A 27,201-nucleotide genomic window follows, 5' to 3' on the forward strand; every position below is an offset into this window, starting at 1 on the left:
AGCGCTTTGCATTGATCACAGCGGGCGGCCCCGGGCTGTTGTTGCGCCCCGCCCGTCGCCCGCCGTCCTTCAAAGCGGCTCCTGGGCTCGTTGTGGGCCCGGCCCCGCCCGCCGGGAACCTCCCGCTGTGCTGGGACGTGGCGGCGGGGCCGGGCCGGGTCCTGCCCATAGCGGGGCGGTGCCGAGGCGCCACACTCAACATGGCGCCGTGCTGAACTGCGCCGTCGCACCGCGCGCATGCGCCGCTCCGGCTACAAAAGCGCGGGTCGCGCTCCGCGCATGCGCACAGTGTGCGCGCCTGGGCGCGGAGGACACCGCGCATGCGCCACAGTGTGTCCTGGCGGCGGCGCCTGCGCGGTGCGTAGGGCGGGGCGGCTCGCGCATGCGCGCTGCCGGCCCGCGGTCCCGGCGCAAGATGGCGGCGGCGGGGCGGGCGAGGCGGAGGTGGGGCGGCGGCGGGAAGCGCGACGGAGCGCGGTGCGCTCAGCACCCGGCAGCACGGGCAGGTGAGCGGCGGTACCGGGCGGCCGGGGCACCAAGCGGCGGACAGGGAGACCGGCGGCACGGCGGCGGGTCGGGGCGAGGCGGCGTAGGCCCGCGGCCGCCATCTTAGAACGCGCCCGCCGCCGCCACCGCGCTGGGCCCCGCTCCGCTCGCGTCGTTTCCGCGGCCGAGCCCTCTCGATCCCCCCGGTAACGGCTCCTGTCTCCGCAGCGGGCCCGGCACGGGACGCCCCGCTATGAGGATGCGGCCCCGGCGCGACAGCGGCCAGCACCGAGCACCGAGACACGGCCCCGCGACCCGCCCGGCAGCAGCGCGGCCCCGTAAGTACCGCCCGGTACCGCACGGCAACGCCCCCAAGGCCGCGCCCCGCACCGCGCCCAGCCCGCACCGACGGGTCGGGAACCGAGCGAGCACGGGGCGGGCGGTGCACAACGATCCCGAGCGGACCGGGGCTGGGGGAACGCACTGCCGTGTCCCGGGGCTGACGTTAAGCGCTGCCGTGTCCCCGGGGCTGTCGCTGCCGCTGCCCCCCTTTGCCCGTTTGCTGCCGTCCCCCCTTGGCAAAGCACAAACTGCCCGTACTCCACTCCGTGTCCGTTGCCGCCTCGCTGCGCTGTGTCGGTGCTGCTGCTCCTATGAGCTCTCAGGGCAGGGACGGCGCTGTGTGTGTGTGTGTGTGTGTGTGTGTGTGAAGCGCCGTGTGCTGTATAAAGCAATACCGTAATCAGCCTCAAACCGTCGCTCTGGGTCCCTTTCACTGTGTGAGTCACGACACCGGGCACACGCAGCTGGAGTTCCTTCTGTCGGGATTCCTGCTACTTTGCTTCTTTCCTTTAAGCAGAGTTGGAAATTACTGGGATTTAATACTCAAACTGATAGAGCGATGGAGCTGCTTGTGCGCTTCCCCTGTCCTGGTTTATCCATAAACAGGAGAGGGAGAAAACAAGAAGCCGCATCTGAGCACTGCTTAGAGCTGTCAGTGGGAAGAAGCACTTTGAGCTGCCGCCCATCTGACACCCGGTGCCAGCTGTAATTTCCCTGTGTGTCTCTCCCTGGGAGGTCTGCTCCCATCATCGTGTAACACAACGTTGTCTATGTAACACATATGACAAACCAGTGAATGCAGGTAAACCTTCCCTTTTTATGAAGAGCAGGCTAAAGGTTTTGGGAAAGCTCCTGCCACATGAAATACAGGTTTCTGATGTGCCACCCATGACCCCACGGCCTCAGCTCAGCTTTCTGGTAGAGAACACTTGTACCGTGGGGCTGAGGTGCTGCCCAGGTGGCAGCTGCTTGGATTGTAACTGCAGAGGTCACAGCGGGGCTGGAGGAAGTGTCAGTAAACAAACATTACACAACACTCAATGCCGGGGTGATTAAGTGATTGCATTGCTGCAGTCTTTGTACCAGGTGCTTTTTAGCCTGTGGCTGTGGATGTTGTTATCTCCATTGCTGTGAGCAGGGGCCATAACTGCAGGTTTCTTTCCTGCATACCCCAAGGGAAGGATGGAAACATCATTCCAGGTGTTGGCAGGAGCTGTTCCTCATCATCCTGCATCATCCCCATTCACTGTCAATGCTGCAGACAGCCTGGCAAGAACCCACCTGCTCATTCTTCAATTAGCTCTTGCTGTTCTCTACTTTTGAGAAGCCTGATGATGTCTTTATGGACAGGATGGGGTGTTCAGACCAGTTAAAAACACACTTATACACAGTGTTATATGTGCACAACAACATTGTGCACATGCAGCTCTCATGTTGTTGGGTGTCTCCAAAGGTCTGAATAGAGTTAAATAACAGGTAGACAGTAATTATTTCCTAGTTTCCCCCAGTTTGGTTGCCCCAGAGCATCAATCTGTAGTAATTGGCTCAACGGTGCCATTTCAGAAGCTTCCCTGGGGGAAGAAGAGTGAATGAGAGGAAGAACCTGGCTGTTCTTTATTAAATGATGATTAAGAGAAGCATTACATTTTGAACAAGCTTTCTTTTGCATAACTGTTGTTATGTAAATGCAAAAATACCGAAGGCTTAAATAGCCCGACAGCCCTGACAGTTAGTCTGGGTCTGGAACATAATGAGGAAGATAATTCCAGAGTTGCTCATTCCTGGCCTGTGGTTCTGTGAGCCATCAAAGCTGTTGTTAGCGATGCACCGGGGCTATTTTATATAGCACAGGTTTTTTAATAACTGCTTTTTGTTTAAATTGCACGTGGTTATGTGTGTGTAAACACTGATTTCAACTGACACCAGGGATAGCAGAGCAGATATGGGCAGCACTGCTCGTATGGTAGGGGATGGTAAGTGTGCACAGTGAAGCATGTTGTATTTCCTGTGCTCTCAGTACTTGCTGTGTGGGATGAGACATTGCAGTCCTAGGAAACAGATGTAGCTGAAAAGTGAGTATTTTGAGTGCTGGACCTAAGAACTCTCTGTTATACTGTTGAGAGCTGGTTGTATCTGAGATAACTGGTATTCTTCAGGACTTAGATCTTATTTTGTATGCACTGGTTTAAGCCCATTTTCTTGCCTGTTAACTTTTACTTTGAATGGGCCAAGTGGGTCTGGGATCTTTCCTGCTGTGAAAGACCTTTTTTGTCTGATTTTTTCCAGTGTGGTTGCTGAGAAATGGCCAATGAGAATCACGGAAGCCCTGCGGAGGAAGCATCTCTAATGAGTCACTCACCTGGTACCTCCAACCAGAACCAGCCCAGCTCCCCCAAACCAATGCGACTGGTACAGGACCTCCCAGGTACTGATTCTGCTTCTGAGAAAGCCCACCACAGGGTTCTGAAGGGCCCCAGTAGCAGAGAAAGGGAGTTCTATGGAGAGAGTTCAGGAGCGATGCTTGTTGCAGTGTGCAGTGATGGTAACGGGGAGCTGAATGGCAGAGCTTTTCAGTACTGGTCCTATCCTGACCTCAGACTGTGTTCTCAGATGAGCTGGTGCAGGCTGGCTGGGAGAAGTGCTGGAGCAAGAGGGAGAATCGCCCGTACTACTTCAATCGCTTCACCAACCAGTCCCTGTGGGAAATGCCTGTTCTGGGGCAGCATGATGTCATTGTAAGTAAGCATGTGTCTCAAAGGGCTGTGCTAACGCTGGGATATTCTTCTGGGACGTGACATTGCTTGTGTGGGAGGGTCTTCTGTATCTGCAGAACTCCTCTCCCCATCCAGCGTGTGGCTGAAACACAATGAAACACAATGAAATGTCCCTCATTCAGGTGCACTGCTTAAACAGACTTGCTATGGGGGAAGCTGTGTTGCATTTTTCTCATCTAAGTCTCAAACAAACAAACTAAATATCTAATTCAGACACAAGTCTAGAAGAGATATGTTTGCCTTTCTGCAGGTGTATTAGTGTCATTGCTTTTGTCTGCTTGGGAGCCTAGGGATGGTGCAAAGGAGAATTAAAAGGCCTTATTGCCTATGGTGCTCTGCAGTAGCAGCTGATGAACTAATGAATACTGTTGTTTGGATGCTCTTAGTCAGACCCTCTGGGATTGAATGCAGCTCCTATGCCACTGGAAAGTGGGATGGTAGAGACCTCAGTGGAGAGCAAGCAAAGGAAGAGGAGATTCTCTGAGGAGGTTCCCCCAAGTGGCAACAGTGTGAAAAAGCCCAAGGTGAGTCTGGTGTTGTGAGACAAATAGGCTTAAAGATGTTGTCAGAATCGAACCTAGAAGGTCCACAGCTTGGACCTATTATTTTTTTTTTAACTCTGCAAGATCAGTTCAGACAGCTCAAGTTCTGACAGCTCACGCTCAGAAATACAAAGGTGGAAGCATACTCACATCTCCCAGTTTGTAATTTCTATTACAGCCTTAGGTGGAGCATGGGAGTGAGGGAGAACAAATTATGACAGAAACATGATAGCTCACATGCCCACGTTGACTTAAGTGCAATCAAAACATGCTGTAGTGATTCATTGGTTATCCTAAGTGGAGCTCTGGTACAGGGCTGTTAGGTATACTGTGATGCCTCCCTTTTACCTTTCTCTCTGAGGGCAATAATTCATCTTTTACTCTTGCAGTCGGATATTCCGGGGACCCCAGTGACTCAGCCAGTCCCCAGCTCTCCCAGTATTCCAGGATCCTCTGTTTTGAAGGCCTGGTGTGTTTCACCTGAAGACAAGCAGCAGGCAGCTCTTCTACGACCAACTGAGTGAGTTGTATCCATTTATTTCTGTTCTTCGGGAGGTAGGGTAGAGACAGCTGGTTTTCCAAGTGCTTGTGAAGAATAACCTGAGGGACATAACAGCCTCATCTGTCTTTGCAGGCAGTCTTTGATAGTTCAATTTGTTGGCTGGTATAACAGCCCCAGGAAACACCTTTAAAAGTAATATCTGATAATTAACCAATGATCCAATCATCCTGATAACATTTCTTTCTGGCATAGGGTATACTGGGACCTGGATATTCAGACAAATGCAGTGATTAAGCAGAGGGCACCATCTGAAGTGCTTTCTCCACACCCTGAAGTGGAGCTGCTTCGATCCCAGCTCATCCTCAAGTTGCGACAACATTATCGTGAGCTCTGCCAGCAGCGAGAAGGTGAGTTGCTCTTGTGCTCCCCTTTCTGTGTTCTCAGTCCTGCAGTACTGCACTGTTGTTCCTTCTGGTTCATGTGTGCTCTCCCTGTGGTTTCTTTATTTGATAATTATATTCTCATTAAGCTGAACTCCAATGGAGTTACTCTTGTCAAAGCTTCTGGGTGTCCCTTCGTCATACAATTTCACCCTTTTTTTTGTGCTTCTCCAGGGATTGACCCCCCAAGGGAGTCTTTTAACCGCTGGATGTTGGAGAGGAAGGTGGTTGATAAAGGGACAGATCCTCTTTTACCGAGTGACTGCGAGCCAGTAGTGTCTCCTTCCATGTTCAGAGAAATCATGAATGACATTCCCATCAGGTACTGTTAAAAAACAGGACAAATTTTGGAATTGATTTTCTCTTGGGCCAGTCCAGTGATTTACCTGCTTTTAGTTTTCTGCTTTTGTGTTTTACTTGTGCTGATAAAGTGGCGAGGTGCTGGTGGTGTAAAAATTTGGGATCTGGACCTGGCCTTCATGGCAGCTGTGAAACTGACGCATGTGAATTTATACTTACCTCAGGCTATCCAGAATTAAGTTCCGTGAAGAAGCCAAGAGACTGCTCTTCAAGTATGCTGAGGCTGCAAAGCGGCTCATTGAATCCAGGTAGGAGTTCCTCTTGCGGTGCTGTCAGTTTCAGAAATGAGAAGGAGTTTATGGCAACTTTTAAGAGGAGCTGTTGTATCACTCTTTATTCAGTACTGGTCATCTTCTTACTGAGGAAAAGCAGTCAGGTACACATGGGGGAAAAACAGTTCTGAAACTGTCTTATGATGGTAATGTTATGGTGAAATCAAACATTGGGAAGCTGAATGTATGCAGAGACAAACAAGAATCTAAAATACTGAATATGGAGTGCCTTTGTCATTTATCCCCCAGGTAATAGAAGAGTGCTTGGGCACTCCTTGTTATTAAAGAAGAACAAACTTAAAATGGTATTTTCTTACACCACATGTACTTGTTCTGAAGAGCTCTGCAACAGGACAGAATTTAGAAGGCAGCCTTGTGGGGAAGAAAACTGAAGTTAACAGGGTAGTTTTCTCAAGAGTGAAGGGAGGCGAGATCAAAATGGGGCATTCTTCTAATAGGTAAATCCTTCATCTGCTTCCTGTCACAGAAGGCAGCAGACAGTTATAGCAGTCTCATGTCATTAAAATGCCTGCAAGCACAGCTAGGGCCTTGAGGTGTCAGCACTGTTCCCCTGCTCATAGAAGACTGTTGTGGTATGAGATAAATCGCCATGCAGCTGTGGGTTTAACCCCACTTGCCTGTTTTGTGCAGGAGTGCATCACCAGACAGCAGGAAGGTGGTGAAATGGAATGTGGAGGACACCTTCAGCTGGCTGCGACGGGACCATTCTGCTTCTAAGGAGGACTACATGGTCAGTTGGGCAGCTGAGTGCAGTGGGGCTGTGAAAGGATGGGGTGTTCGGGGACAGATGAAGATCCTTCCTGAAAAGGCTGTGATTGCGTTTCCTCTGCTTTGTGAAATGGAAGCAATAAAGGTTCAGAGACTCTCCACACCTCCAGGGGTCGGGTGGTGGGCTGTGTAAGGGACTCTAGTTCTCTGATTTCTGCAGGACCGCCTGGAGCACTTACGCAAGCAGTGTGGGCCCCACGTGTCTGCTGCAGCAAAGGACTCTGTTGAAGGCATCTGCAGCAAGATTTACTACATATCCCTTGAATATGTCAAGCGGATCCGGGAGAAGCATCTTGCCATCCTCAAAGAAAACAATATATCTGGTACAGTTAACCTTTTCTTTCTTCCTTGATCACTGCTTCTTCCGTCACTGCCATTCTTTAGCCCTTTTTCCTTTGGGTCCTAGCTCTCCTCAGACATTCTCCCTCCGTATCCCAGTGTCTGCCTTTTGCTGCTTGTTTTTGCTGCCTGTGTTTGCACCCAGTGATCTGTTCGTGATTCCTTCTGGCTGATCTTTAGTTTTAGCTCTCTTTGTTTTTTTTTTGCTGCCTAAGCTGAGGATAAGCTTATGTCCAAGATAGGTGACCACAAGGTGGCAGAAAGGTTCCTTTGCCTCCTGCATTTAACAGCCTGGCAGTATTAGCTGGTTTTTGAATGACTTTGGAGCAAACTGAAATAACAGTGATAACAAGGAAATTGTGTTACTCATCCAGAGCATGCATTATGGTGTTGGATTGGTTGCATGAAGTCTACAGGTTGGCTGTGTTACCGATGGAGCAGCACTGTGATGTGTTTCCTCTCTGTGCTCTGTCTGTGGGTGATGGAATTTTTGGAATCAGTTCTGAACTTTGGTAGCTGCCTGCATGGTCTGTGAAGGAACAGTCCTGTGGTTTGGAGAGATTACTCTGCCCTTCAGCCTTATTCCTGTCCGTGCATGTTCTGAGATGTGGAAGGGAGATCCACTGCAGATGTCCTTGGATTCTAATGGGCTGCCTTGCTCTTTATTCTCCATAGCTGAGGTAGAAGCTCCTGAAGTCCAGGACAGGCTCGTGTACTGTTACCCAGTGAGACTGGCCATCCCCTCCCCACCACTCCCCAGTGTGGAAATGCACATGGAAAACAATGTGGCATGTGTGCGGTACAAGGGGGAAATGGTGAAAGTGAGCCGCAACTACTTCAGCAAGCTGGTAAGAGCTGACTGCCATGCCTGCATGACTGCTGTTGCAAATTGCTCTTTCATGAGAGCTTTCATTTCTCCTTTTCCTCCAAGAAGGGACCATGCAGTGGGACAGAGCACTGACCTGGTGGAGGCTGTCTGGTGTTGCCCTAATAGTAGCACAAACGAGGACAGCTTCATTCTCCTTAGTCAGGATCAGCCTTCTGCTGGGAGTACTTAGGAGGTGTTGTGTGTGTGCTTTGGTACATGCTGTGCTACAAGAATGGTTGTACTCACAACAAGGCAGCCCTTGCTGAGAGAGACCTGCTGATGTGTTACATTCATTCATGCTAGTGAATAGCTTGCGGTTCATTCCCACAGCAAGAGCAGATGAGCTTAAAAACCTTCATGCAGAACCCTGCCTGCTCCTTCTGTTCATCATTTCTTCTCATGTCACGATATGTTTGTGTCCTGGCTGCCTTACCTTAGTTGATATTGTTTGTTTTTAATGGCTGGGCCTTCTCTTCCAGTGGCTTCTCTATCGATACAGTTGCATTGATGACTCTGGCTTTGAAAAGTTCCTACCCAGGGTTTGGTGCCTTCTCCGTCGATACCAGGTACTGTCTTGTCACTGTTGTTGTGCATCAAAAAACCTGGGGAACTGAACTTAACTGTCAGTGCTCTGGGAGGTCCACAGCTCTCAGAGCCTGGTGCAAAACTGGGCTTAAACTGAGTCAGTGGTGGGGATAAATGGTGATGAAGAGCTTTCAGTAGTTCTTGACTTTTTTGTGAGGCCTAACTGAAGGTTCCCAGGGAATACATGTAAAAATTGATAGTTGGTTTGACAGGACCTGAGCTGGAGGAAGTATCTAGAGAGCATTCTTAGGTGCATGCAAGGGACCTACATGAATTTGAGGGAGGACGAGGGGGCCCTGCATACCTAGAGGAGTGAGTGCATGGATGTGTAGGCCTTGGTCCATATTCCATGAAGGGAGCAGCAGGAACAGCAGGTGCAGGCTCCACTCACAGGGGTTTGCTCTCCTCAGATGATGTTCGGTGTGGGTCTGTATGAAGGAACTGGCCTGCAGGGGGCACTTCCCGTGCACGTCTTTGAAGCCCTCCACAAGCTCTTTGGAGTGAGTTTTGAATGCTTTGCCTCGCCACTGAATTGCTATTTTAAACAGTACTGTTCGGCCTTCTTGGATACAGACGGGTATTTTGGATCCAGGGGGTGAGTCTTCTGTTCTGGTGCCCTTTGCCATGTGTCTGTGTGGGTGTGTGCACGTGTGCAGAGCAGTGATTTGGGACAGGCTGACGTGTTGGCAGCTCATGGCAGTAGCTGCACAGGAGGATGTGTGCTTCAGGCCCACTGAAAGGCAGTGAGTGGACACAGATTGGCGGTGAAGCAACCAGCAGTGTGTCGTTAGTCCAGCCAGAGCTGTCTGATCCTGATGTGATGCAGTTTATAGGTCTGTCAGTGTTTGCCCTTGTTCTGAAGAAAGGAGGAACTAGGCCGCCGAGCAGTCAGCTTGCATCAGCAGTCAGCCTTCAGTGACCACAGATGGAATGTGTCCCAGTGACCATTTCTGCTATGGAGAAGTGGCAGGCTCTGTTCTGCTGAGAATTCAGTCCTTCTGAGTATGAGTGTCTTCTGTGAGGAAACAAGTGTTTTGTAAGGTCCAACAATCAGATGTCTGGCCTCTCTGATAGCGATCTTTGTCTTTTTCCTCTAGCCCGTGCCTGGATTTCTTCCCTATAAGTGGGTCTTTTGAGGCAAATCCTCCGTTCTGTGAGGAGCTGATGGATGCCATGGTCTCTCACTTTGAGGTATGTTTACTCTCCTGTGTTCTGAATGGAGCCATGTGCTCATCTGCTCCCCACTGCTCTTACATGCTCATAACGAGGCTGTCATTCAAAAGTAGAGGGTTATCACTGCTGCTGTACTGCTCTGGAAGCAAACTGTTTCCTTTTCATAGAAGGCAATAGGTGTGTTACTGCTCAGCCAAGATTAACATTGTTTTCTTTTTGGACTAGAAACTTCTGGAGAGCTCCAGTGAGCCCCTGTCCTTTATTGTCTTCATCCCTGAGTGGAGGGACCCTCCCACACCTGCCCTGATCCGCATGGAGCAGAGCAAGTTCAAGAGGCACCAGCTCATCCTGTCAGCCTTCGATCATGAATACCGCAGCGGATCTCAGCACGTCTGCAAAAAGTAGGTGTTCCCTTTGGGTCCTTCCCGGGTGTCCTTATGATGAGCTGCCTCTTAGGGAGGGTGTGTTACTGAGATATTCCAAGTGGGAATCAATATGGGAGGAAGGGAGAAGGAAAGACTGTGCAGTGCATCATCATCCTGGGTTTGTAAGAGGTGTGGTAGAATCCACAGTGCTGTGAATATAATGTCTGCTGAGGTATTTCACTAATTAAAAGATTGGAGTGATGTATTCTTTGGGTACAAGTCCAGTATGAGCTGTTTATCTCAGGTAGTGCTGTGGTGATGCTCCATGTCCCTCTGCCAGCTCTGTAATTTGGCAAGCCACAGCTGAGCAGCGTTTTCTGGGCTGCCAAATGCCAGAGTGCCTCAGCAACTCAGTACTGTTCAGAAGGAGGCAGAAGGAATGCATTTTTCTTCCTCTTTTCCACATAATAATGAGTGAAAGGGGCAGAGAGAAATACCGGTCCTCAAACCTATGTGCAGCAAGAGGAGAGGCAGGTGGCAGGGAAGGAATTTGCCTGTAGTAGTGTGACTTATTGGCAGGCGGGCTGCAGGGCGATGCTGAGCTCCTGCTGTGTTTCCTTGCAGGGAGGAGATGTACTACAAGGCTGTGCACAACACCGCCGTCCTCTTCCTGCAGAACAGTGCAGGCTTTGCCAAGTGGGAGCCCACACCAGAGCGGCTGCAGGAACTCGTTGCGGCCTACAAGCATTCGGGCCGGACCCTCAGCTCCTCGTCATCCTCCTCCTCCTCATCCACCTCCTCCACAGACAAGGAGCGAGAGCTGGGCCGGGAGCAAAGCAGCAGCCGGGAGACCAATGCGAACTGAGGTGCAGAGGTGAGAGGCAGCAGGGGAGGTGCCGGCGGCCCCGAGGAGGCTGGCCGGGCAGGCGGAGAGAGACTGCTGGCTGTGCAGCACCGGCCCGGGGAACTCTTGCCCAGCAGCTGCCGGCAGCCGCCTTCCCCTGCAAACTGCACGGCGCCCAGCAGCGCCAGGAGCGCCCGGCAGGGAGAGGAGCTGGGTCACGGCCTGGCTGGAGAGACAGGGACCCACGTGTGGGCGGCAGGAGGAGCGGGCGGCCCCGTGGGTGCCCATACGTGGATGGAAGGGGCGGCCGGAGCTGGGACGTACGCTGAGGGTGGAAGGACAGCGAGAGGGACGGCCGGCACGAGGCTCAGCGCTCAGCGCTGCGGCTGGAGGGGCCCGGCAGCGGCCACAGCCCAGAACACGCAGGAGAAGCGCGGGCAGAGCCCGGGGTCCTGCGGCCGGACTGACAGCCCCGTGTGTCCATAGTGTAAATAGTTGTGTCTGTGTTCCTGAGCTCCTCGCAGGGCTGTGCCCACCGCACCGCGATCCCTTCCCACGTGTGTGAGTCCCGTTTGGCCGCCGCTGTGTCCCGTACCGAGAGGAGAGGAGAGGAATCCCTTTGGTGTGTAAAGGCGTCTTTGCAGCTGTTTTGTAGTCATTGTGGTTTTTATGCAGAGCCTCTGGGTTGTCTTTAACCTCCGTGGGTTTTGTTTTGTAAGGATTAATTTAACACCGCTAACCATTTTATTACTTTTATCGAGAAGAGCAAAGTCTATTTTTGATTTGTTTCCTGGTTCTTAGGAACATTAAAAACCAGCATTCAGCTCTGCCCCGTCTCAGTGCCTTTCCTCAGCTGCTGCCCGGCGCCTGCACTCACCCCGTGCCCTCCCCTCTGCCTCGCTCTGAACGGAAGGAAAATGGTTTGGGTTCTTAGTTTGGCAGAACTGATGCTTCGAATCCACGTGGCACAGAACTGGGAGGTGATTGAGGGAGTTCTCAGACAACTGCTCAGTGATTTACCGGCACCTGGAGTGATGTTTTACCTGGATGTGGAGGGATGGAAGGTGCCACTGTCAAGATACTGGGCACGAAAACATGGGCAGCTTTGCTGGAATAATACTGAGATGCCTCGTGTCTTTGTGTACCTGGAAAAAGGGCACTGGGTTTTGTATGGGGTATGAAAGCCTTGGTCTTGGAGGGGGGGTTAATGCCGTAGGGAAGAGAGGCTGGAAGACCTAAGGACAGCACAAGTAATTCCACGGGGACCTGGGGCATTTGGAGGCAGCAGAATCAGTAACAGCTGCAGGGTCTGGTTGGGCTGTTAGTTACAAAGAGGATGATGTTCTCCGGGGCTGCTTCCCACTGCGCTGCGGTATCTGACCTCCTGCGGGGACACTCCAGCAGCGAATGGAGCGGGTCACAAAGCGCTTATTGCAGGGCAGCAGGGCGGGCTGTTCCTGAAATGCAGCTGACCGCCAGCACACACTGATCCTTGGAAGTGTCATCACTGAAGGAGGAGGAGGGGAGTCCTTCGTCCCTCAGGTGTTGGCCAATTACCTCATTAAGTATTTAATTGCCGTGTCACGGTGGTCAATGGAGGGAGCTGCAGCATCCCGCGAGCTGCGGAGTTGGGCTCAGCCAAGAAGCCGAGCATCCGTCCACCCCCCCCCGCTCCGCGTTGCCAGGCCAACGGCGCGGCGGATGCCGGCGGTCCCTGCGGCTGTGCCGGCCCCGCAGCGCTCCCATCGCCTCCCTATGGGGCGGCCCGGCCCCGCCGCGTGTCCCCGAGGAGCCCCCGCAGGTACGGGAGGGAGCGGGGGGGGAGCGCAGCGCCGTGCCCTGGGAACGCGGGGAGCTGCCACGGGGCTGAGCCGCACCGGGGACCCCGGGCCCCACGGAGTGCGGGGCGGAGCAGCTCCCAGCAGCTCCCAGCAGCTCCCAGCAGCTCCCAGCAGCTCCCAGCAGCTCCCAGCAGCTCCCAGCCCTCGGGAAAGCGCATTCCCTCCTTCCCAGGCGCTGGGCTGCAGAGCGGCTGAGCGGGTGGGTGGGAGCAGGGCTGAGCGGCGGCTGGGGAGGGGAGGGGGCCGCTGCGGGGCGGGGACTGCGCGGGGCCGAGCCGAGCTTTGACCACGGGCTGCAGCGCTGCGCTCGGGGGGTTCCCCGTCCCCAGGTCCCGTCCCCAGGTCCCGTGCCCATGGCCCACGCTGAGCTCGGCGCCCAGGAGCCGGAGTGCCACATCTGCTACAGCCGCTACGACGCCCGCAGCCGCCGGCCCACGGAGCTGCTGTGCGGACACCGCCTGTGCGCCCGATGTCTGCGCCGGATCGTGGCCCTGGGGGACGCGTCGCCCCGACGGCTCCGCTGCCCGTTCTGCCGCCGGCACGGGCCGCTGCCCGGCGGGGACGAGCGACCGCGGCAGGACGACGGCAACGAGTCGGAGCCGCAGCGCCGTGATCGGGACCCGCCGTCGCCGCCCGAGGTGCTGCTGTCCCCCGCGGTGCTGCAGCCGCCCGGCTCGGACTGCCTGGTGCTCACCATCGTGGAGCTGCCCGCCGGGCCGCTGCCCGCGGAGGCGCTGGGTGCGCTGCAGGTTGTTGGGCTGCAGCACCGAACCAAGAGCCGAACCCGGCGGTGCCGGGGCGCCCCGCGCTGCGTGTTGTTCGCGCTGTGCCTGCTGTACTGCAGCTCGCTGCCCCTCGGCATCTACCTGCTGCTCAGCCGGCACCACGCGCTGGGCCTCGCTCTCGTCAGCCTCCTGCCCGCCGCCCTCCTGCTCTGCGTCTCCTGCAGCCTCTGCCGGTGTCTGTGCCGGGAGCTCTGCGCCTTCCCCTCGCCCTGACCCGCTCGGCCGAGCCCTGAGCCCGTGATGGGGGCACAGCGGAGATGGGGGCACAGCGGAGATGGGGGCACAGCGGAGATGGGAGCACAGCGGAGATGGGGGCACAGCGCAGCGCGTCGTCCCGAGCCGTGAGCAGCGCTGCCACCCTCGAGTCCCTGCAGCCTGCGGGCGTTCAGCCGCGTCTCAGCTCCTGCTCTGCAGATGGGGGCGGCTCTGTGCTCTGTGCTCTGTGCTCGGTGCTCGGTGCTCGCTGCTCACCCGGAGGGTCCCGGCAGCGGCCACAGCCCAGAACACGCAGGAGAAGCGCGGGCAGAGCCCGGAGTCCTGCGGCCGGACTGACAGCCCCGCTGTGTCCATAGTGTCAATAGTTGTGTCTGTGTTCCTGAGCTCCTCGCAGGGCTGTGCCCACCGCACCGCGATCCCTTCCCACGTGTTGAGTCCCGTTTGGCCGCCGCTGTGTCCCGTACCGAGAGGAGAGGAATCCCTTTGGTGTGTAAAGACTCTTTGCAGCTGTTTTGTAGTCATTGTGGTTTTTTTTGTCTTTAACCTCCGTGGGTTTTGTGTTTTAAGGATTCATTTAACACCATTTTATTACTTTTATCGAGAAGAGCAAAGTCTATTTTTGATTTGTTTCCTGGTTCTTAGGAACATTAAAATCCAGCATCCAGCTCTGCCCCACAGCCCTCACCTCCCACGTCCTGTGGTTCCCTCTCCCTCCCCTGACCGTGGCCTCCTGACGCCCCTTGTCACCCTCTCCCTCCTATGTCCCTTCTGTGCACATCCCCATTCCCCCCCATCCCCATCCCTCCGTGTCCCTGGCCCCACGTTTGCCCCCATCACAGAGTGCTGTGTGCTCTCTGCACCCCCCAGCACTGAGTGGTGGCGGCCCTGGGATGTGGCGGATGAAGGGCAGCAACAAAGCAGTTATTTCTGGTGTGGCTGTGGGGGCTCCATGGGGAGGGATGGGTCGGGCTCTGAGCCCTACTCCTGCCCCAGCACCCCCTCTGTCCCCCCACTCTCTTCAGGGCCAGGTGCCACCATTGCTGCCACGCTCCAGATCTTGGGTTTGTGCGGCTGCTCACCCCTCCCAGGTCCTGTTCCCCCCATGGGGCTGCTCCTGCTCCCATCCTGCTGGGGGCTGGCGCTGGGGGGGGATTGTGGCGGGGTCCCCTCGCTGTTCTCCTTGCCGCGTGTCGCCCACCCTGCTCTGTTCTCCTTCTTGAGGCGCCGGCGTGCGTTGGCAAACCAAGTGGAGACCTGCGTCAGGCTCATGTGGCTGAGCACTGCCAGCATCACTTTCTCACCCTTGCTGGGGTAAGGATTGCGGGGGTGCCGGGCCAGCCAGGCCTTCAGTGCTGCGCTGCTCTCCCGCGCCGCTCCTGCCTTCACCCGGCCCGGCTCAGCGGGCAGGGGCTGCTGGCAGCACGGCGGGCACAGCCCTGTGGGCACCACGCAGGGTGTGGGGACCTGCGGGTACAAAGGGGTTGGGGCTGGTGAGGGGCTGCAGCTCCCTAGGCTGGGGTCTCCCAGGCTGTTGGGTATCACTTACCATGGGCGCCAAGAGATGGATGGGGGGTGGCAGCAGTTGGTACCTGGGCAGCACAGGGCAGGGCAGCAGGGCGGATGGGGGGCTCTGTAGTGCTCCCCATGGTCCCCCGCAGCTCCTCAGCTCCCGGCTGGGGCTCCCCTGACCCTGAGGCATTGTCATGTTGCAGGAGTGCAGCCGGGAGATGCTCTGGGGCTTTATACTGGGGTGGGGTCTGCGGTGGCAGGCGGCCGATTGGCGTATTAGTGCCCTGGCAGTGTCCCTTAAAGCCACAGTGCTGATCTGATGCCCCCGTGATGGGCACTGTCAGACAGGGAGCAGCCCTGATGGGATGGGAGCACAAGCCCTGGGATGGGAGCAGCAGCGTGTCAGCACCCCTGACCTGCACATGGACTGGGGGCACTGGGGGGGCTCAGAGCCACCCCATGAGTGGTGATGGGATGTGGCACACACAAGAACACTGCACACAGGGATGCAGCACACAGAACATCACTGCAAGGCTGGGCCCTGTCAGACCCATTCTCAGCCCTGGAGCCCCCATTGCAGTGTGGGGCAGTTCTCAGCCACCTGTGCTCTCCCAACCACCTGTAAGGAAGCAGTTGAGGCCCCTCTGTCCTGGCCATGTTCAGGAGGCCACGGCTGGATCCTTGTCTGCATGGGGCCAAGGGGAGGGGAAGGCTCACAGGGCTCTTTGTGTGGTGCAGACCCGGGGCCTGGAGGTGGGGTGCAGGCAGTGGTGTGCTCCCTGTGCCCCCCAACCATCTCCTGCCCACACACCAACCACCCAGAGCAGGATTATCCCCCAGGTTGTATCTGTCATTAAATACCGACTAATAACGCTCTCAGGATATTAAATATGTAACAAACCCGCTTAGTGCTGGCCAGGGACGGGAAGGGGAAGGTCACCGGAGCTAATGAGCCCTGCAGCATCCCTGTACTCACCCACAGCATCCCTGGGCTCACCACAGGCAGTGGCAGCCTCCAGCTGAGGTGCCCACCTGCACCTGTGGCCCCACAGCCCCCATGAGCAGCAGCCCAATGTCCCATTGCTACCCACCCCACCCCATCCCACCCCATCCCATCCCACCCCATCCCACCCCATCCCACCCCACCCCACCCCATCCCATCCCATCCCATCCCATCCCATCCCATCCCATCCCATCCCATCCCATCCCATCCCATCCCATCCCATCCCATCCCCACCTCCGTCTGCCCCCATAATCCAGAAACCAGGGGCTGCCAGGATAGCTGCACTGCCGGGATGGGATGGCAGGGCTGAGCAGCTGGGAAGGACAGGGCTGGATGGGACCAGGTAACTGGGGCAGATGGGACCGACCTGCAGCCCCATAACCTTGTCCCCATAGGACACACAGCCCCAGTCTGTGCAGCGGCCGTGTAGCAGATCTGCTTTATTAGATAATGGGGCCCTAATCTAGGAAAGCGCCTGTTAACCCAGTGTGGCACAGCTGGACAGGGAGGGCCAACGCCATGTGCACAGCTGAGGGGCACAGCTGGAGCAGGAGCTGGGCTGGCAGCAGGACACGGGCACAGCCAGGCAGGTACAGAGCAGCACAGAGCTGCCAGCAGATGCTGGGGCTGGCAGCCACCGATGGCCTCACCCTGACTGGGCAATGGGAACGTGCAGGCAGACGGGCTGGAGCTGCACAGGGAGGCAGCAGGCACTGCTCAGAGCCCCGGCTAAGGGTCGAGCCCGTGTGTTGTACCCATACCCCAGGGCTGTGCCAGCAGCCATGGTGGGTGCAAGGCCGGACCACGCTGCTCTGGGTGCCTGGGTGGTTCCAGGCCTTCTTCCCCTCTAGAGATAATCAGTTTAATGCAAAAGCATCAAACTAAAACTCCGAGATTAGCTGTTATAATCACATGTAAATACTTCCAGACAATCCGCTCAGGGAGGGGCAGCGTGTGTAGTTTGGGACAGAGTTACACGGGATTTAGGCTGTTTACCACTCGATTAATTTCATGCCTCCAGCCCCACAGAAGTCAAGGTGACCGCGATGGGAGGAAGCCAAAGCACAGAGCCCAGTGCTGTGCACAGACAGGCCGGAGGCAGCACACACCCAGCTTTCAATCTCTTTTTATTCGTAAGCATATTCAAAGCTTGAGAACATCGGAATCGAACCCCTCCCACAATGACTTACAAACCAACTTGGCCACAGCATCCATCCCTCCTCCAAAGAAAAAATAGAACATCTTCCACCACCTACAGCATGGCCTCTGCCTCTGTACGGTTCCTCCAGTCCAAAGCCCTACTGCCGCCCGCCCGCAGGCCGGAGGAGCCAAGGGAGGGAGGCTGCCCTCAGCCCCGTGTGCCCCAAGGGAGCGAGGAGTGGGGGGCTGAGGCTGAACACACCTCAGCATCTCACAGTGCACCACATGGCTGTGCTCGGCCCCACGGCTCCCCCGGGGTCCCCACACCCGGGCACGTGCTGAGCTGAGCTGAGCCCGCACTGACATGATTCAGGAGAAGGGATTTCAGACCATCATCAAGTGCAACAGACAGAGATGGGCCACGTAAGTGCTGCCACTGCTCAGGCTGTCCCGGCACTTGGGCTGCAGTGCAGTCTCTGCTCAAGACAAACAGCCTCGTGTGCCAGGCAGAGCTCGCAGGACCCTCGCTGTGCATGGCAGTGGCAGCACGGCCTTGCTGGCATGCACGTCCCTCAGAGCCCCAAAGCAATAAGGCAACTGCTGGCTGTAGAGGCTCCTGCTGGTTGCCGCCGTCCTGCTCAGCACGGATGTCCCTGAGCATCAGCCAGGCCTGTCACCAGTGCTAATCTGCCAGCGTGATGACATCGTAGTGGATTCCCTGCTGCAACTGCTGGATCTGCTCAGCCGTTGCCTCCGTGGCGAACACGCTCTGTGCCTGAGCCATGGCAGCATCAGCCACTGCTACAGAGAAGGGGCATCAGTGACGATGGGGGTTCAGCAAACATCCCCCTGCACAGACTGTCAGCTGCTTCCCACAATGACAGGGACAGGGGCTGCCAGGCACAGGGCAGCCCTACCAGCTGCAGTGAGCGAGCACTGCCTGCAGGCAGAGCTGGACTGAGGCACCACAGCATCTCAGCAGGTGCTAACGGGCATCAGCAGCTCCCCCCCAGGACTGGCATCCTGCAAGCACTGGGAAGATGGAACTGCCAGAGCATGGCCCTGTCCTACCTGAGACTGCTGAGTGTGCAGCTGCTTCCAGCTGAGCCTGGGTGACAATCTGCTGCTCAGGTGAGACAGGCATGTACTGGATCTACAGGGAAGAGAGAATGAGAGTCCAAGACTGCACAGGGTCCCTCGTGGTTGCTGCAGTGAGTCCCTGCCCCCTTACCTGTGGCTCCTGAAGAAACTGGCTGCCTTGTTCGTACTGGATGTGAGTGATCTGACCATCCTGAACCTGAAGACAAGAGCTGCAGTAAGGCCGTGTTAGGCTTCCCTGCCTCCCACAGTTGTGACTCACACAGAGCAAGCCACAGGGCTGAGGAGGTGACCCCAACACACAGCATCCACACTGACCTCACCCACAGGACAAAGGAACAGTCAGCCTGAAGCTTACCTGGATGTGATGTCCTTCTGGGACAACAACGTACTCCTGGGGAAGCAAGTGCTGTACGCCATCCTGGGCAATGATGTATTGAACCTGCAAACACAGGGATTCAGAACCAAAAAGTTATTCACCACCACTTGCTCCCTGCACTGCACAGGGCTGCTTCTTGTCTGGCTTCCCTGCACTTCTCCACCCCATTTCTCCCCAGCTCTTCCTGCTTCAGCTCTGTGCAATCTTTCAGTTCCGGGCATTCCTGGGACGTGAGCAATACGCCCTCACCTGGTTGTCAGATGTCACTAAGTGCTGTACTGTCTGTCCGTCGGCAGTAGTGATCTCCTGGATGTATGTTGCCTCCTCCTGTAAGCCAGTGAGAGCCGGGTGCTGTTTTAGTGTGGGCAGATCCGACTCTGAGCCCTCGGGGAGGACAGAGCCAGCACAGACCATGGGAAGGAGCCACAGGGGGCAGCAGGATGAGGCCCAGCAGTGTGACTCACCTGGCTCGTGATGCTCTGCTCCTGAGCAACAATGATGTGCTCCTGTCCCAGTGCCTGCTGCAGCCGCTCAGGAGCCAGCACTGCCTGCCCGGACTGCAGAGCCGCTGGAAGGGGGAGAAAGGGATAAAGCTGGTGGGGCACTGCCAGGCCCAGATGGGCCCTCAGCTCTGCTCACCAAAGGTCAGAAGTTAAACCTAACTCTCCCAACATGAAGGAACCCAGAGATCACCGTGGGTAAAACCCAGAACTCTGCATCAGACAATGAACTCCACTCCCCATCCCCAGCCACAGGCTGTTGACAGCACAGCTGCTGTCTGAATGCATCCCATCTATGAGGGTCCCCTGTTTGGCACAGAACCACTGCAGCCAGTGCCTGTGCAGGACTGCTCCCAGCACCGAGCCCCTGCAGCTGGCAATGGCACACTGACACCACTGTGGTCTCTGCACCCACCAGGTCCTGCTTCACTGGCAAACTTAAACTCCAGCTTCCCAGTTCCCAGCCTAGTTCCAGCTCTTAGAAACCTGCAGGGGAACGTTAAGAGAGCAGGGTGAAATCTTACTCTGCAGGGTGGCCAGCGTGTCCTCATCACTGTTCAGTATGATGGTCTGCTGGGCAGCAGCTGCAGGTGCCTCGGGCTTCTTCCCTTTTGAGTTGTGCAAACGCTGCATGTGGAACTTGAGGTGTCCATTACGGTTGAACCTGCAGGAGGAACAAAAGTGAGGTGGAGTTTGCCATGGGCAACAGAGGACCTTCGTGTCTTTGCAGAGAACTTACTCACAGGTATCACAAACATTACCCTAGGACATGGCCTGTCTCAGCTCCTAAAAACTTTTCCATTGGCTCAAATACCAACTCCCCCCACCCACACAACTTCTCTGAAGACTAAGCTGGATCTACCAGCAGCTGGAACTGTTCTCAGAAGAGCACAGCCTCTCTAACAGTTTGCTCTTGGAGTCTTTGCTAATATCCTATATCCTCTCAAATCTGGAGCTGGACTGGATCTCTAGAAGCAGCAACAGCCCATCAGAACTCACCTCTGCCCACAAATCTGGCAGGCAAAGGGCTTCTCATTGGTGTGTGTCAGCATGTGTCTGCGCAGGTCCTTCTTGTTCTTGGAGGCAAAGCTGCAGTGGGTGCACTTGTGTGGCCGAAGGCTGGCGTGCTGGACCATGTGGCTCTGGGGGCAGAAGGCCAAATGTAGGGTCAGGAAGCCCCGTTTCCACAAATCATTTACTTCCAGGACTGTTTTAGGACACCTACCCGAACCTCAGGCCAGAGGGCTGCAGTGAATGGACAGTCAGGACACTTGAAGGTGCTGGGCCCAATGTGGGCTCTCTTGTGACTTTCCATTTCTGCTCTCCCTGTAAACATGGCTGTGCAAATCTTGCAGGAAAACTTTTTGGCTGTGGAAATCTTGCATGAGAGCTTCTTGGCTGCGGAAACCTTGCACGACAGCTTCTTGGCCATGCCTTGGAGTGCAGGCCATTTAACCTTGGGGGACGTGACTTCTTGCCCTTCAGAAGTAGGGGACAAATTTGAGTCCTTCTGGAGCTGCCGAGTGACACACTGCACCAGGGGCCACTTGACACCAGTTGGCTGTGCCTCCTGACCCTCTGCCGGCAAAGGGAAGGCAGCATCTCCATTGAGGGGCTAAGAGAGAAACATCGGTCACACCTGCCCACCCTGCTGCCTGCAAAAGAGAGAAAGCCCAGCCTCCTCACCTCCATATGATGGAACTGGTTGCCTGGGACGCTGGATGACATGATGTAGTGATTGTTATGGTCCTTCAGGACTTCTGTCATCACAGCTTCGCTCACCACGACTGCATGTGAAGTCTCTGCAGAGCCCTCCTCCTCACTGCCAGCAGAAGACAGGGTCAGAGTGGACCTATTGCAACCCCCTCCCCACCCAATTTCTCCACTTTGAGAGCACAGGAGCCTCTGACTCCCGCTCCTCCCACAATGCTGACCTGTACAGCGTGCCTGGAGCCTGAATCTCTTCACTAATGGGTGTAATGATGCTGTACTCTGTTGTTCCGCCAAAGGGAATAGTGATCTGCTGCAGCTCTGAGCCACCCAGGGCCGCTTCCTCATAAGCCTCCTGCACCAACGTCTCCCCACGGTCTGCCATGTGCAGTGTTACCAACTTCTGCTGCTGCTGCTCAGAGGAATCCAACTCCGCCCCTTCCTCTTGAGCCTGTGGTTCACAAGAGGCCTGCACCTCTCCTGCATCACCTGGTTTCACTACTGCCACCTGGAGACGAGTCAAGAGGTCACCGGGAGGAAGGCTCTGCAGATGCTCCATTCAAAGGGAACAGGGCTATGCACTTCCATAGGGCCTGGAAGCCTCTCCTTGCAGCAGGCACAGCCACCCCCTGCTCACCTGCAGTGAGCCCGCAGCAAGCTCTCGCTGAGTACTCATGTTCAGCAAAAGATCCAGGGCGGTCTGCGTGGCCAGTTCTGCTGATCCATTCACACCTGGCACACCAGAAAAAGAGTCAGGGTTAAGCAGAGCACTCAACTACCTTCCCATCTCCTCCTATCCAGGAGCTCACCTTGTTCATAGATAATGGTGGCTCCCTCCAGAGAATCCTGCGAAAGGATGGGAGGCTCCGTCCCAGGCACTGCCTGCACTGCCTGGTAGGTGACAGGGCCAAGAGGAGCCTGTAAGACAGAGAGCTGCAGGGAGCCAGAGGTGAGGAGCAGGGAGGAGCCGGGGCACGGGCAGTGGCACTCACTGGTGGGCTGGCCTCAGGCTCAGCAGGGGCCTGAACTTGGCGGTGCTGCTGCTTCAGCTCCTCGATCTGCTGCAGGGTGAAGAAGGGGCGGCGGCGGCAGGGCGGCTCCTCGGGGTGTCTCTGTGCCCACTCCTCGAAGGAGTCAGCGTGGCGGCAGTGCACGTGGAGGCGCAGGTTCTTCTTGTGCTTGGTGGTGAAGTGACAGAACTCACAGGCAAAGGGCTTCCCTCCTGTGGCAGGTGGGAGGCAGGAGTCAAGGAGGGGTCCCCAGGGGGCAGCAGGGAGAGCACCCTGGTGTTGGAGGGCACGGGGCAGCAGCAGGTTCTCTCACCTGTGTGCTTGACGGCCATGTGTGAGACCAGGAAATCCTCCCGGAAGGTGGAATACTTGCAGAAGCTGCACTTGTAGGGCTTGTCGCTCATATGTGACAGCTGGTGGTTCAGCAGGACCTTTTTGTCCTCGCAGACGTAGTCACAGAACTCACATTTGAACCTGCCAGAACAAAAGCCATCTGTCACACAGACAGCAGGGACCTTCTGCCCTCCCTTTGAATGGCAGCCCAGACACTGGTTCTCCCAGCAGGCTGTGGCCAGGTTCCTACCTGCGGTTAGCAATGGCCTGGATATGTGTCAGCAGGTGCATCTTGAAGGTGTAACGTTTCTTAAAGGACTTCCCACACTGCAGCGGAAGAAAGCAAAGCAGCATTTGTCTCCTGTACAGCCCCACTGCTGCCAGCTCTCTTCCTGGCCCCAGCTTCTCACCTTGTCACACATATGTGGCTTCTCCGTGCTGTGTGTCTTCATGTGCTGAGTAAGCCTCTTCTGCATGGGGTAGACACGGTTGCATACAGGGCACGGGAAGGAGTTCAGCTTTGGGGGCTGAAGGAAGAGCACAAAGATGAGCTCATAAGGGCAGAGGGAAGGTCACCAGTTTCCTTGCCTCTCTCCCCACCACAGGACCTGGGCTGCCTTTCCTCAGCTGATCTCAACTAGGCACAAGGAACTGGTGGAAAACACAGACATGTCTCTTCCTATACAACAGTGCTGAGAGACAAGCCAGCAGGGAACTGGAACTCACCGGATCAGCCCTCTTTTTCCTGAAAAAGAGACAAGAAAAATCCACTTGTCAGCCAAAGCCCGAGTTTGAGCTCCCTGTACATCACTGCTATCCATTCTGGAAACACCAGAGTTCAGTAAGTTGCAGCCATGGCTGAGAAGTGCCTTGAGAGATGATATTAACAACATTCAGCCAGGCTGCGGGACAGTCTTCAGGAACTCACCCCACTTACCTGTCCCGACTGTGCACTGTGGAGTGTCGGATGACGTCCTTCTTGTACACACTGGTGTAATTGCACTCCTCACACTTGTAGGGTTTGCTGCCTACGTGGTTGAACATGTGTTCCTGCAAGGAGCGGGAATGGGTGCCATGAGACCTGGGGCTATCAGCCACCCTTCATGGGGATGGGAACAGGACAGACAGCGCTCACCTTGAGGGAGGACCAGCGTCGGGAGCGGTAGCTGCACTGGAGACACTTGAAGAGCTGTGGGTCATTGGCCTCGTGTGAGTTGACGTGGAAACGCAGATCTTCATGCGTGAGGAAACGTGAGCCACAGATCCGACACAGGTACGGCCTCATCAAGGGCTTGGGTGACTTGTAGTAGTACCTGCACACACACAGAGCCAGGACTCACACATGTGGTGACAAACAGGGGCTGGACCGGCCCTGGGCATTGGCCAGAGGGCCCAGCACTGGCTCGGCACACACCCCTCACCTGCGCCCCATGTACTTGCGGTATTTCTTGCCCAGGAAGCGGCGGGAGGGCCGGCCTCGCCTCCTGGGGACGACATCTGCTTCCTCAGGGCCAGTGTTGGAGGAAGGGTCCTTATTCTCAGAGTCAGACTGGCTGATGCTGGGCTCCGCCAAGCTCTCGTTGCTCCCATTCTCCAGGCCAGAGGAACTGGCTGCTTCCGAATTCTGCAGCTCACAGCTGGGTGCGCTTTGGGACGTCACCAGGGGCTCCACCTCCTCTCCTGCTTGACAGCACACAGCACAACACCATCACACACGCTCCCCATGAGCTCCCAGCATAGCACACTGTGCTGACCCACCTTCAGGTACATCCTGGGGCACGTCCCCCAGGCGAGGAAACTTGCGGGGCCTCCCTGGGCGCCTCCGAGGCCTCTCCTCACTGGACGTGGGGACAGTGCGGCTGTTCTTGGGCTGTCGCCCACGGGACTCATCCTCAGCTGGATTATAGTCACTGTCCTCTGCAGGTAAGCGGCCCAAAACATCAGACAGAGATGAGGGGAAAGACTAAACTATGTATGATGTGGTGAGAACGAATCTTACCTTCGGGGTCATCGATAGCACCAGCGTCCATAATATCATCATCTTCTTCTTCCTCTGCAGCCTCTTCCTCTGCAGACTTTGGAGCAGAACCTCCCTTTCGTGGACGTCCTTTCTTCAAAGTCAAAGCTGAACCCGCTAACACAAAGCACAGAGGAACATCTCGTTACTTAACTGTACAATAGCACTCAAACCCCCCCTCGTAATTTCCCAGAGACAACAATGATCCCATCTGCACTAAGATACATTTCTCTCAGTCCTCAGCAGCACCACACACACCTGGCTGGAAATGTCGCTCTTTCATGTGGTTGATCAACGTTTTCTTGGAGACACTCTTGTACTGACACATCTTGCACTTGAACTGCTGCACCACCACCACTTCCATCATCTCCTCCAGGGTCTCCAAATCCGGCTGCTCCAGCTCCTCCCCACCATCTGCCTCCTGAACCTGGTCTGGCTGTGCAGGCAGCTCCAGCCCTTCTGACTGCTCCGAAGGGCCTGGCTGGTCAAGGCACGTGGAGGTCGGCCCGTCAGCAACAGCTTCTATTGCCAAGCTATTGGCCAGAGCAGAAGTGGACATCTGGGACACAATGGGGGCACCTGAAACACCAACACTGGATCAGCCAGGGGGCAAATCACCTGCACCCACACTGCACATAAACCTTGATCACAGAGCTGAACTTGGCATCCACTCCTGCCCTGTGTCCTAGTGACTTTCCCCCTGCAGCTTGTGCTGTCACACAAACCATCCCCTATAGGTTTTATTTTTCACTACCAAAATGGGAACAGGCTCAGAGGCAGAGAAAGCCACCGCTGGAATGCCCTGGGTGCACCCTTACCATCATCGGGCCCTTGCAGAATGAGGTACTGAGTCGTCTCTGCTCCCCCATCTTCAGCACTGGTCACAGCTATGCAGCCTGGGGAGGGAAAGGAGAAGAAATCATGGTCAATCCCTACCAGGGAATGGGGCTGAAACGGCACTCCCAAGTTCTGATGTGAGTAGGAAAGGGTGCAGGAGGTCTGGTCAGCTTACAGAGTCTGCACAGAGTTGCTGTGACCAATGCAGCAGCAAGCCAGAGGCTGAGCTACTACACTGCAAGCAGCTCAGGATATCAGCAGCTGCTAAGGCAAGGTGAGATGAGAGACCTTGCCAAACAAGGACAAGGTACGTGCATATGCAGATGCATGTTCCCCCTTAGCTCCCAAGTCTTTAGCAGCTCCCTTCCCCAGCCCTCAACCCACCCCACGCAGGGACAGACCCACCGTCAGCAGCAGCACAGCATGCACTTACTCTGGATAATGTCAGGCCCAATGGTGGACTCGATGATTTTGTCTATGGCAGAACCCAGATCAGTGGAGGTGGATGCGGTGGAGTCCGACACAACCGTGGCTCCGTCGCTGATGACGCTGGAGTGAACCAGGACCTGCGGGGACTCGGACACCATGATGGACTGGCTGACGGTGGAGACGCTGGACACCAAAGTGGACTGAGCGATGGAGGAGGAATCGGGCAGGTAGATCCGGGGAACCACATCAGTGCTGGAGCTGCTGTCAGACACCTCGTCCTGAGCAGGAAGGGCGGGGGAGGAGACTCAGCTCAGAGATGGGTCAGGGAAGCACCGCACAGTGACAGCAGCAGAGCAGCGCTGCGTTCTGTTACAGTGACGGGCTCGGGGCGGCTTCTTTGATTATCGCGGGGCTCCCTGACCCGCGGGGCCGCCCCCCCCCACCCGGACGGACCCGATCGGACCCGATCGGACCCGCCCGGCCCCGCCGCGCCCCGATCCGCCCCGCCCCGCCCGTCCCGTACCAGGCCCCCGTTGCTGCGGTCCGAGCTCTGCCCCACGCCGGAATCGTCCCGTGCCGGGATCGCGGTTCCCGCGGCGGCGTCGCTGCTGTCGGCGGACACGGACATCACGGACATCACGGACATCACGGGCAGCACGGACATCACGGACACGGCCTCGGAGCTGCCCACGCCGCTCTCGGTCGGTTCCTCCCGCTCCGCCTGCGGTGCCCCGTCGCTGCTGCTCGGCACGTCGCTGTCCCCCATGTCCCCCATGCCGTCCGTGCCGTTCCCCGTTCCTATGCCGGTCCTGCATTACGGTTACTCCGTCATTCCCGCACTCCACGCCCGTTCCCGTCCCTCCGTTCCCGTCTCCCTCCGCCGCCATCTTTCCCGCGGGGTCCCCCCTCCGCGCGCGCGCACACGGCGGGGCGGCCTCGTGTTGCCGGGATGGCGGCGGGGCCGGGCGGCGGCAGCGCTTCGTACCGGGCCGATCCCGCCCCGTCCCCCGTTACACGCCACGAGCTCTCACCCGTCCCGTCGCTCCGCCGCCGCTCACACCCCCAGCCCGGCACCGCGGCGGCCGCCATCCCCCCGCCCCGCTCCGCGCCGACAGCTCCGCCCGCCGCCCCGAGCCGGGACTACTTACAGCTCCCCGCCCCGACCGGCTCCGCTCAACGCCGGGCACCGCGCCCCGAGCTCCCGCCGTCCCGCCCCGCAGCACCGCGCGGCACCGCCCGCAGCGCCCGGGATGGGACACAGCGGCACCGGGGACTATTTGACCCGCGGAGGGATCCCGGACATACGGTACCGCATCACAGCGTGACGTCACGAAGCGGCGCCCGGGCCCTGAGCGTCGGCGTCGCGCCGGGTGGCGGCGGTCACGTGACGGGGGGCGGAAGTGGCGGCGCCGTGTCCCGCTCCGGGGCTGCGGCTCCGCCCGGGACGGGGGTGAAGCTGCTCCCGGTCGTACCGTGCCGTGCCATGCCGTGCTATGCCGTACCATTCCATACCGTGCCGTGCTATGCCGTGCCGTGCCATGCCGTGCTATGCCGTACCATTCCATACCATACCGTGCCGTGCCGTGCCGTGCTGTTCCGTGCCATCGCTCCGGCCCCGCCTGTCCTGCCCGCTCGATCCCAGCTGACACACCGCAGCTCTATCGGTGCCGCCCGGTGCTCTATCGCAGCGCCGTGCCGTGTCTCCCCGCTGTT

The 27,201-nt window shown here is 56.8% G+C and overlaps 3 protein-coding genes across 20 annotated transcripts; 2 read left to right on the plus strand and 1 right to left on the minus strand.

Annotated features, from left to right (window-relative positions):
- Positions 1–371: 371 nt before the first annotated feature.
- On the plus strand, positions 372–11,510 carry PCIF1 (phosphorylated CTD interacting factor 1). Of its 4 annotated transcripts, XM_015881921.3 has the most exons (17): positions 372–506; positions 715–824; positions 3,115–3,253; positions 3,439–3,563; positions 3,989–4,126; positions 4,534–4,664; positions 4,899–5,053; positions 5,261–5,408; positions 5,611–5,694; positions 6,370–6,469; positions 6,668–6,830; positions 7,522–7,694; positions 8,194–8,280; positions 8,710–8,894; positions 9,397–9,490; positions 9,698–9,873; positions 10,462–11,510. In XM_015881921.3, exons 3-17 carry the CDS (start codon positions 3,130–3,132, stop codon positions 10,700–10,702), a joined length of 2,124 nt encoding a protein of 707 aa, XP_015737407.1. In that variant the 5' UTR covers positions 372–506; positions 715–824; positions 3,115–3,129; the 3' UTR covers positions 10,703–11,510. The 4 variants fall into 4 exon arrangements, 1 of the variants encoding a protein (XP_015737407.1); XR_014936021.1 differs by lacking the exon at positions 8,710–8,894; XR_014936022.1 differs by lacking the exon at positions 7,522–7,694.
- A 633-nt stretch (positions 11,511–12,143) lies between these two features.
- On the plus strand, positions 12,144–14,127 carry LOC107323162 (E3 ubiquitin-protein ligase RNF182-like). 2 transcript variants are annotated; one of them, XM_085520547.1, is made up of 2 exons: positions 12,144–12,482; positions 12,865–14,127. In XM_085520547.1, the coding sequence occupies exons 1-2, from the start codon at positions 12,275–12,277 to the stop codon at positions 13,518–13,520; spliced, it is 864 nt and encodes a 287-aa protein (XP_085376673.1). In that variant the 5' UTR covers positions 12,144–12,274; the 3' UTR covers positions 13,521–14,127. The 2 variants fall into 2 exon arrangements, with proteins under 2 accessions (XP_085376673.1, XP_015737473.2); XM_015881987.3 differs by having other exon boundaries at positions 12,364–12,482; positions 12,852–14,127.
- A 3,018-nt stretch (positions 14,128–17,145) lies between these two features.
- ZNF335 (zinc finger protein 335) lies at positions 17,146–26,728 on the minus strand. 14 transcript variants are annotated; one of them, XM_085520517.1, is made up of 28 exons: positions 26,637–26,728; positions 26,012–26,297; positions 25,493–25,766; positions 25,041–25,118; positions 24,481–24,801; positions 24,205–24,339; positions 23,964–24,122; positions 23,627–23,885; positions 23,341–23,518; positions 23,143–23,255; positions 22,932–22,950; positions 22,616–22,732; positions 22,456–22,532; positions 22,186–22,346; positions 21,855–22,084; positions 21,672–21,795; positions 21,500–21,594; positions 21,087–21,370; positions 20,839–20,974; positions 20,378–20,767; positions 20,152–20,294; positions 19,677–19,816; positions 19,117–19,220; positions 18,902–19,003; positions 18,632–18,715; positions 18,407–18,472; positions 18,247–18,328; positions 17,146–17,976 (listed from the first exon to the last, which is right to left on the minus strand). In XM_085520517.1, exons 2-28 carry the CDS (start codon positions 26,261–26,263, stop codon positions 17,858–17,860), a joined length of 4,242 nt encoding a protein of 1,413 aa, XP_085376643.1. In that variant the 5' UTR covers positions 26,264–26,297; positions 26,637–26,728; the 3' UTR covers positions 17,146–17,857. The 14 variants fall into 14 exon arrangements, with proteins under 14 accessions (XP_085376643.1, XP_085376647.1, XP_085376646.1 ...); XM_085520521.1 differs by lacking the exon at positions 26,637–26,728 and adding an exon at positions 26,520–26,599 and having other exon boundaries at positions 21,672–21,780; positions 23,642–23,885; XM_085520520.1 differs by lacking the exon at positions 26,637–26,728 and adding an exon at positions 26,520–26,599 and having other exon boundaries at positions 23,642–23,885.
- Positions 26,729–27,201: the final 473 nt, after the last annotated feature.

This window comes from Coturnix japonica, chromosome 19, assembly GCF_054131305.1.
Source record: "Coturnix japonica strain WE chromosome 19, WE-NBRP24, whole genome shotgun sequence".
NCBI lineage: Eukaryota > Metazoa > Chordata > Aves > Galliformes > Phasianidae > Coturnix > Coturnix japonica.

Coding starts and splice junctions, on each gene's coding strand:
- PCIF1 (XM_015881921.3), top strand. CDS start 3,130: ATGGCCAATGAGAATCACGGAAGCCCTGCGGAGGAAGCATCTCTAATG. Junction 3,564..3,988: donor TGGGGCAGCATGATGTCATT/GTAAGTAAGCAT, acceptor GGATGCTCTTAG/TCAGACCCTCTGGGATTGAA. Junction 7,695..8,193: donor GCAACTACTTCAGCAAGCTG/GTAAGAGCTGAC, acceptor CTTCTCTTCCAG/TGGCTTCTCTATCGATACAG.
- LOC107323162 (XM_085520547.1), top strand. CDS start 12,275: ATGGAGGGAGCTGCAGCATCCCGCGAGCTGCGGAGTTGGGCTCAGCCA. Junction 12,483..12,864: donor TCCCCGAGGAGCCCCCGCAG/GTACGGGAGGGA, acceptor TCCCGTCCCCAG/GTCCCGTGCCCATGGCCCAC.
- ZNF335 (XM_085520517.1), bottom strand. CDS start 26,263: ATGGGGGACATGGGGGACAGCGACGTGCCGAGCAGCAGCGACGGGGCA. Junction 21,595..21,671: donor CACCATTATCTATGAACAAG/GTGAGCTCCTGG, acceptor CTGGTGTGCCAG/GTGTGAATGGATCAGCAGAA. Junction 18,473..18,631: donor CAGAAGGACATCACATCCAG/GTAAGCTTCAGG, acceptor TCTTGTCTTCAG/GTTCAGGATGGTCAGATCAC.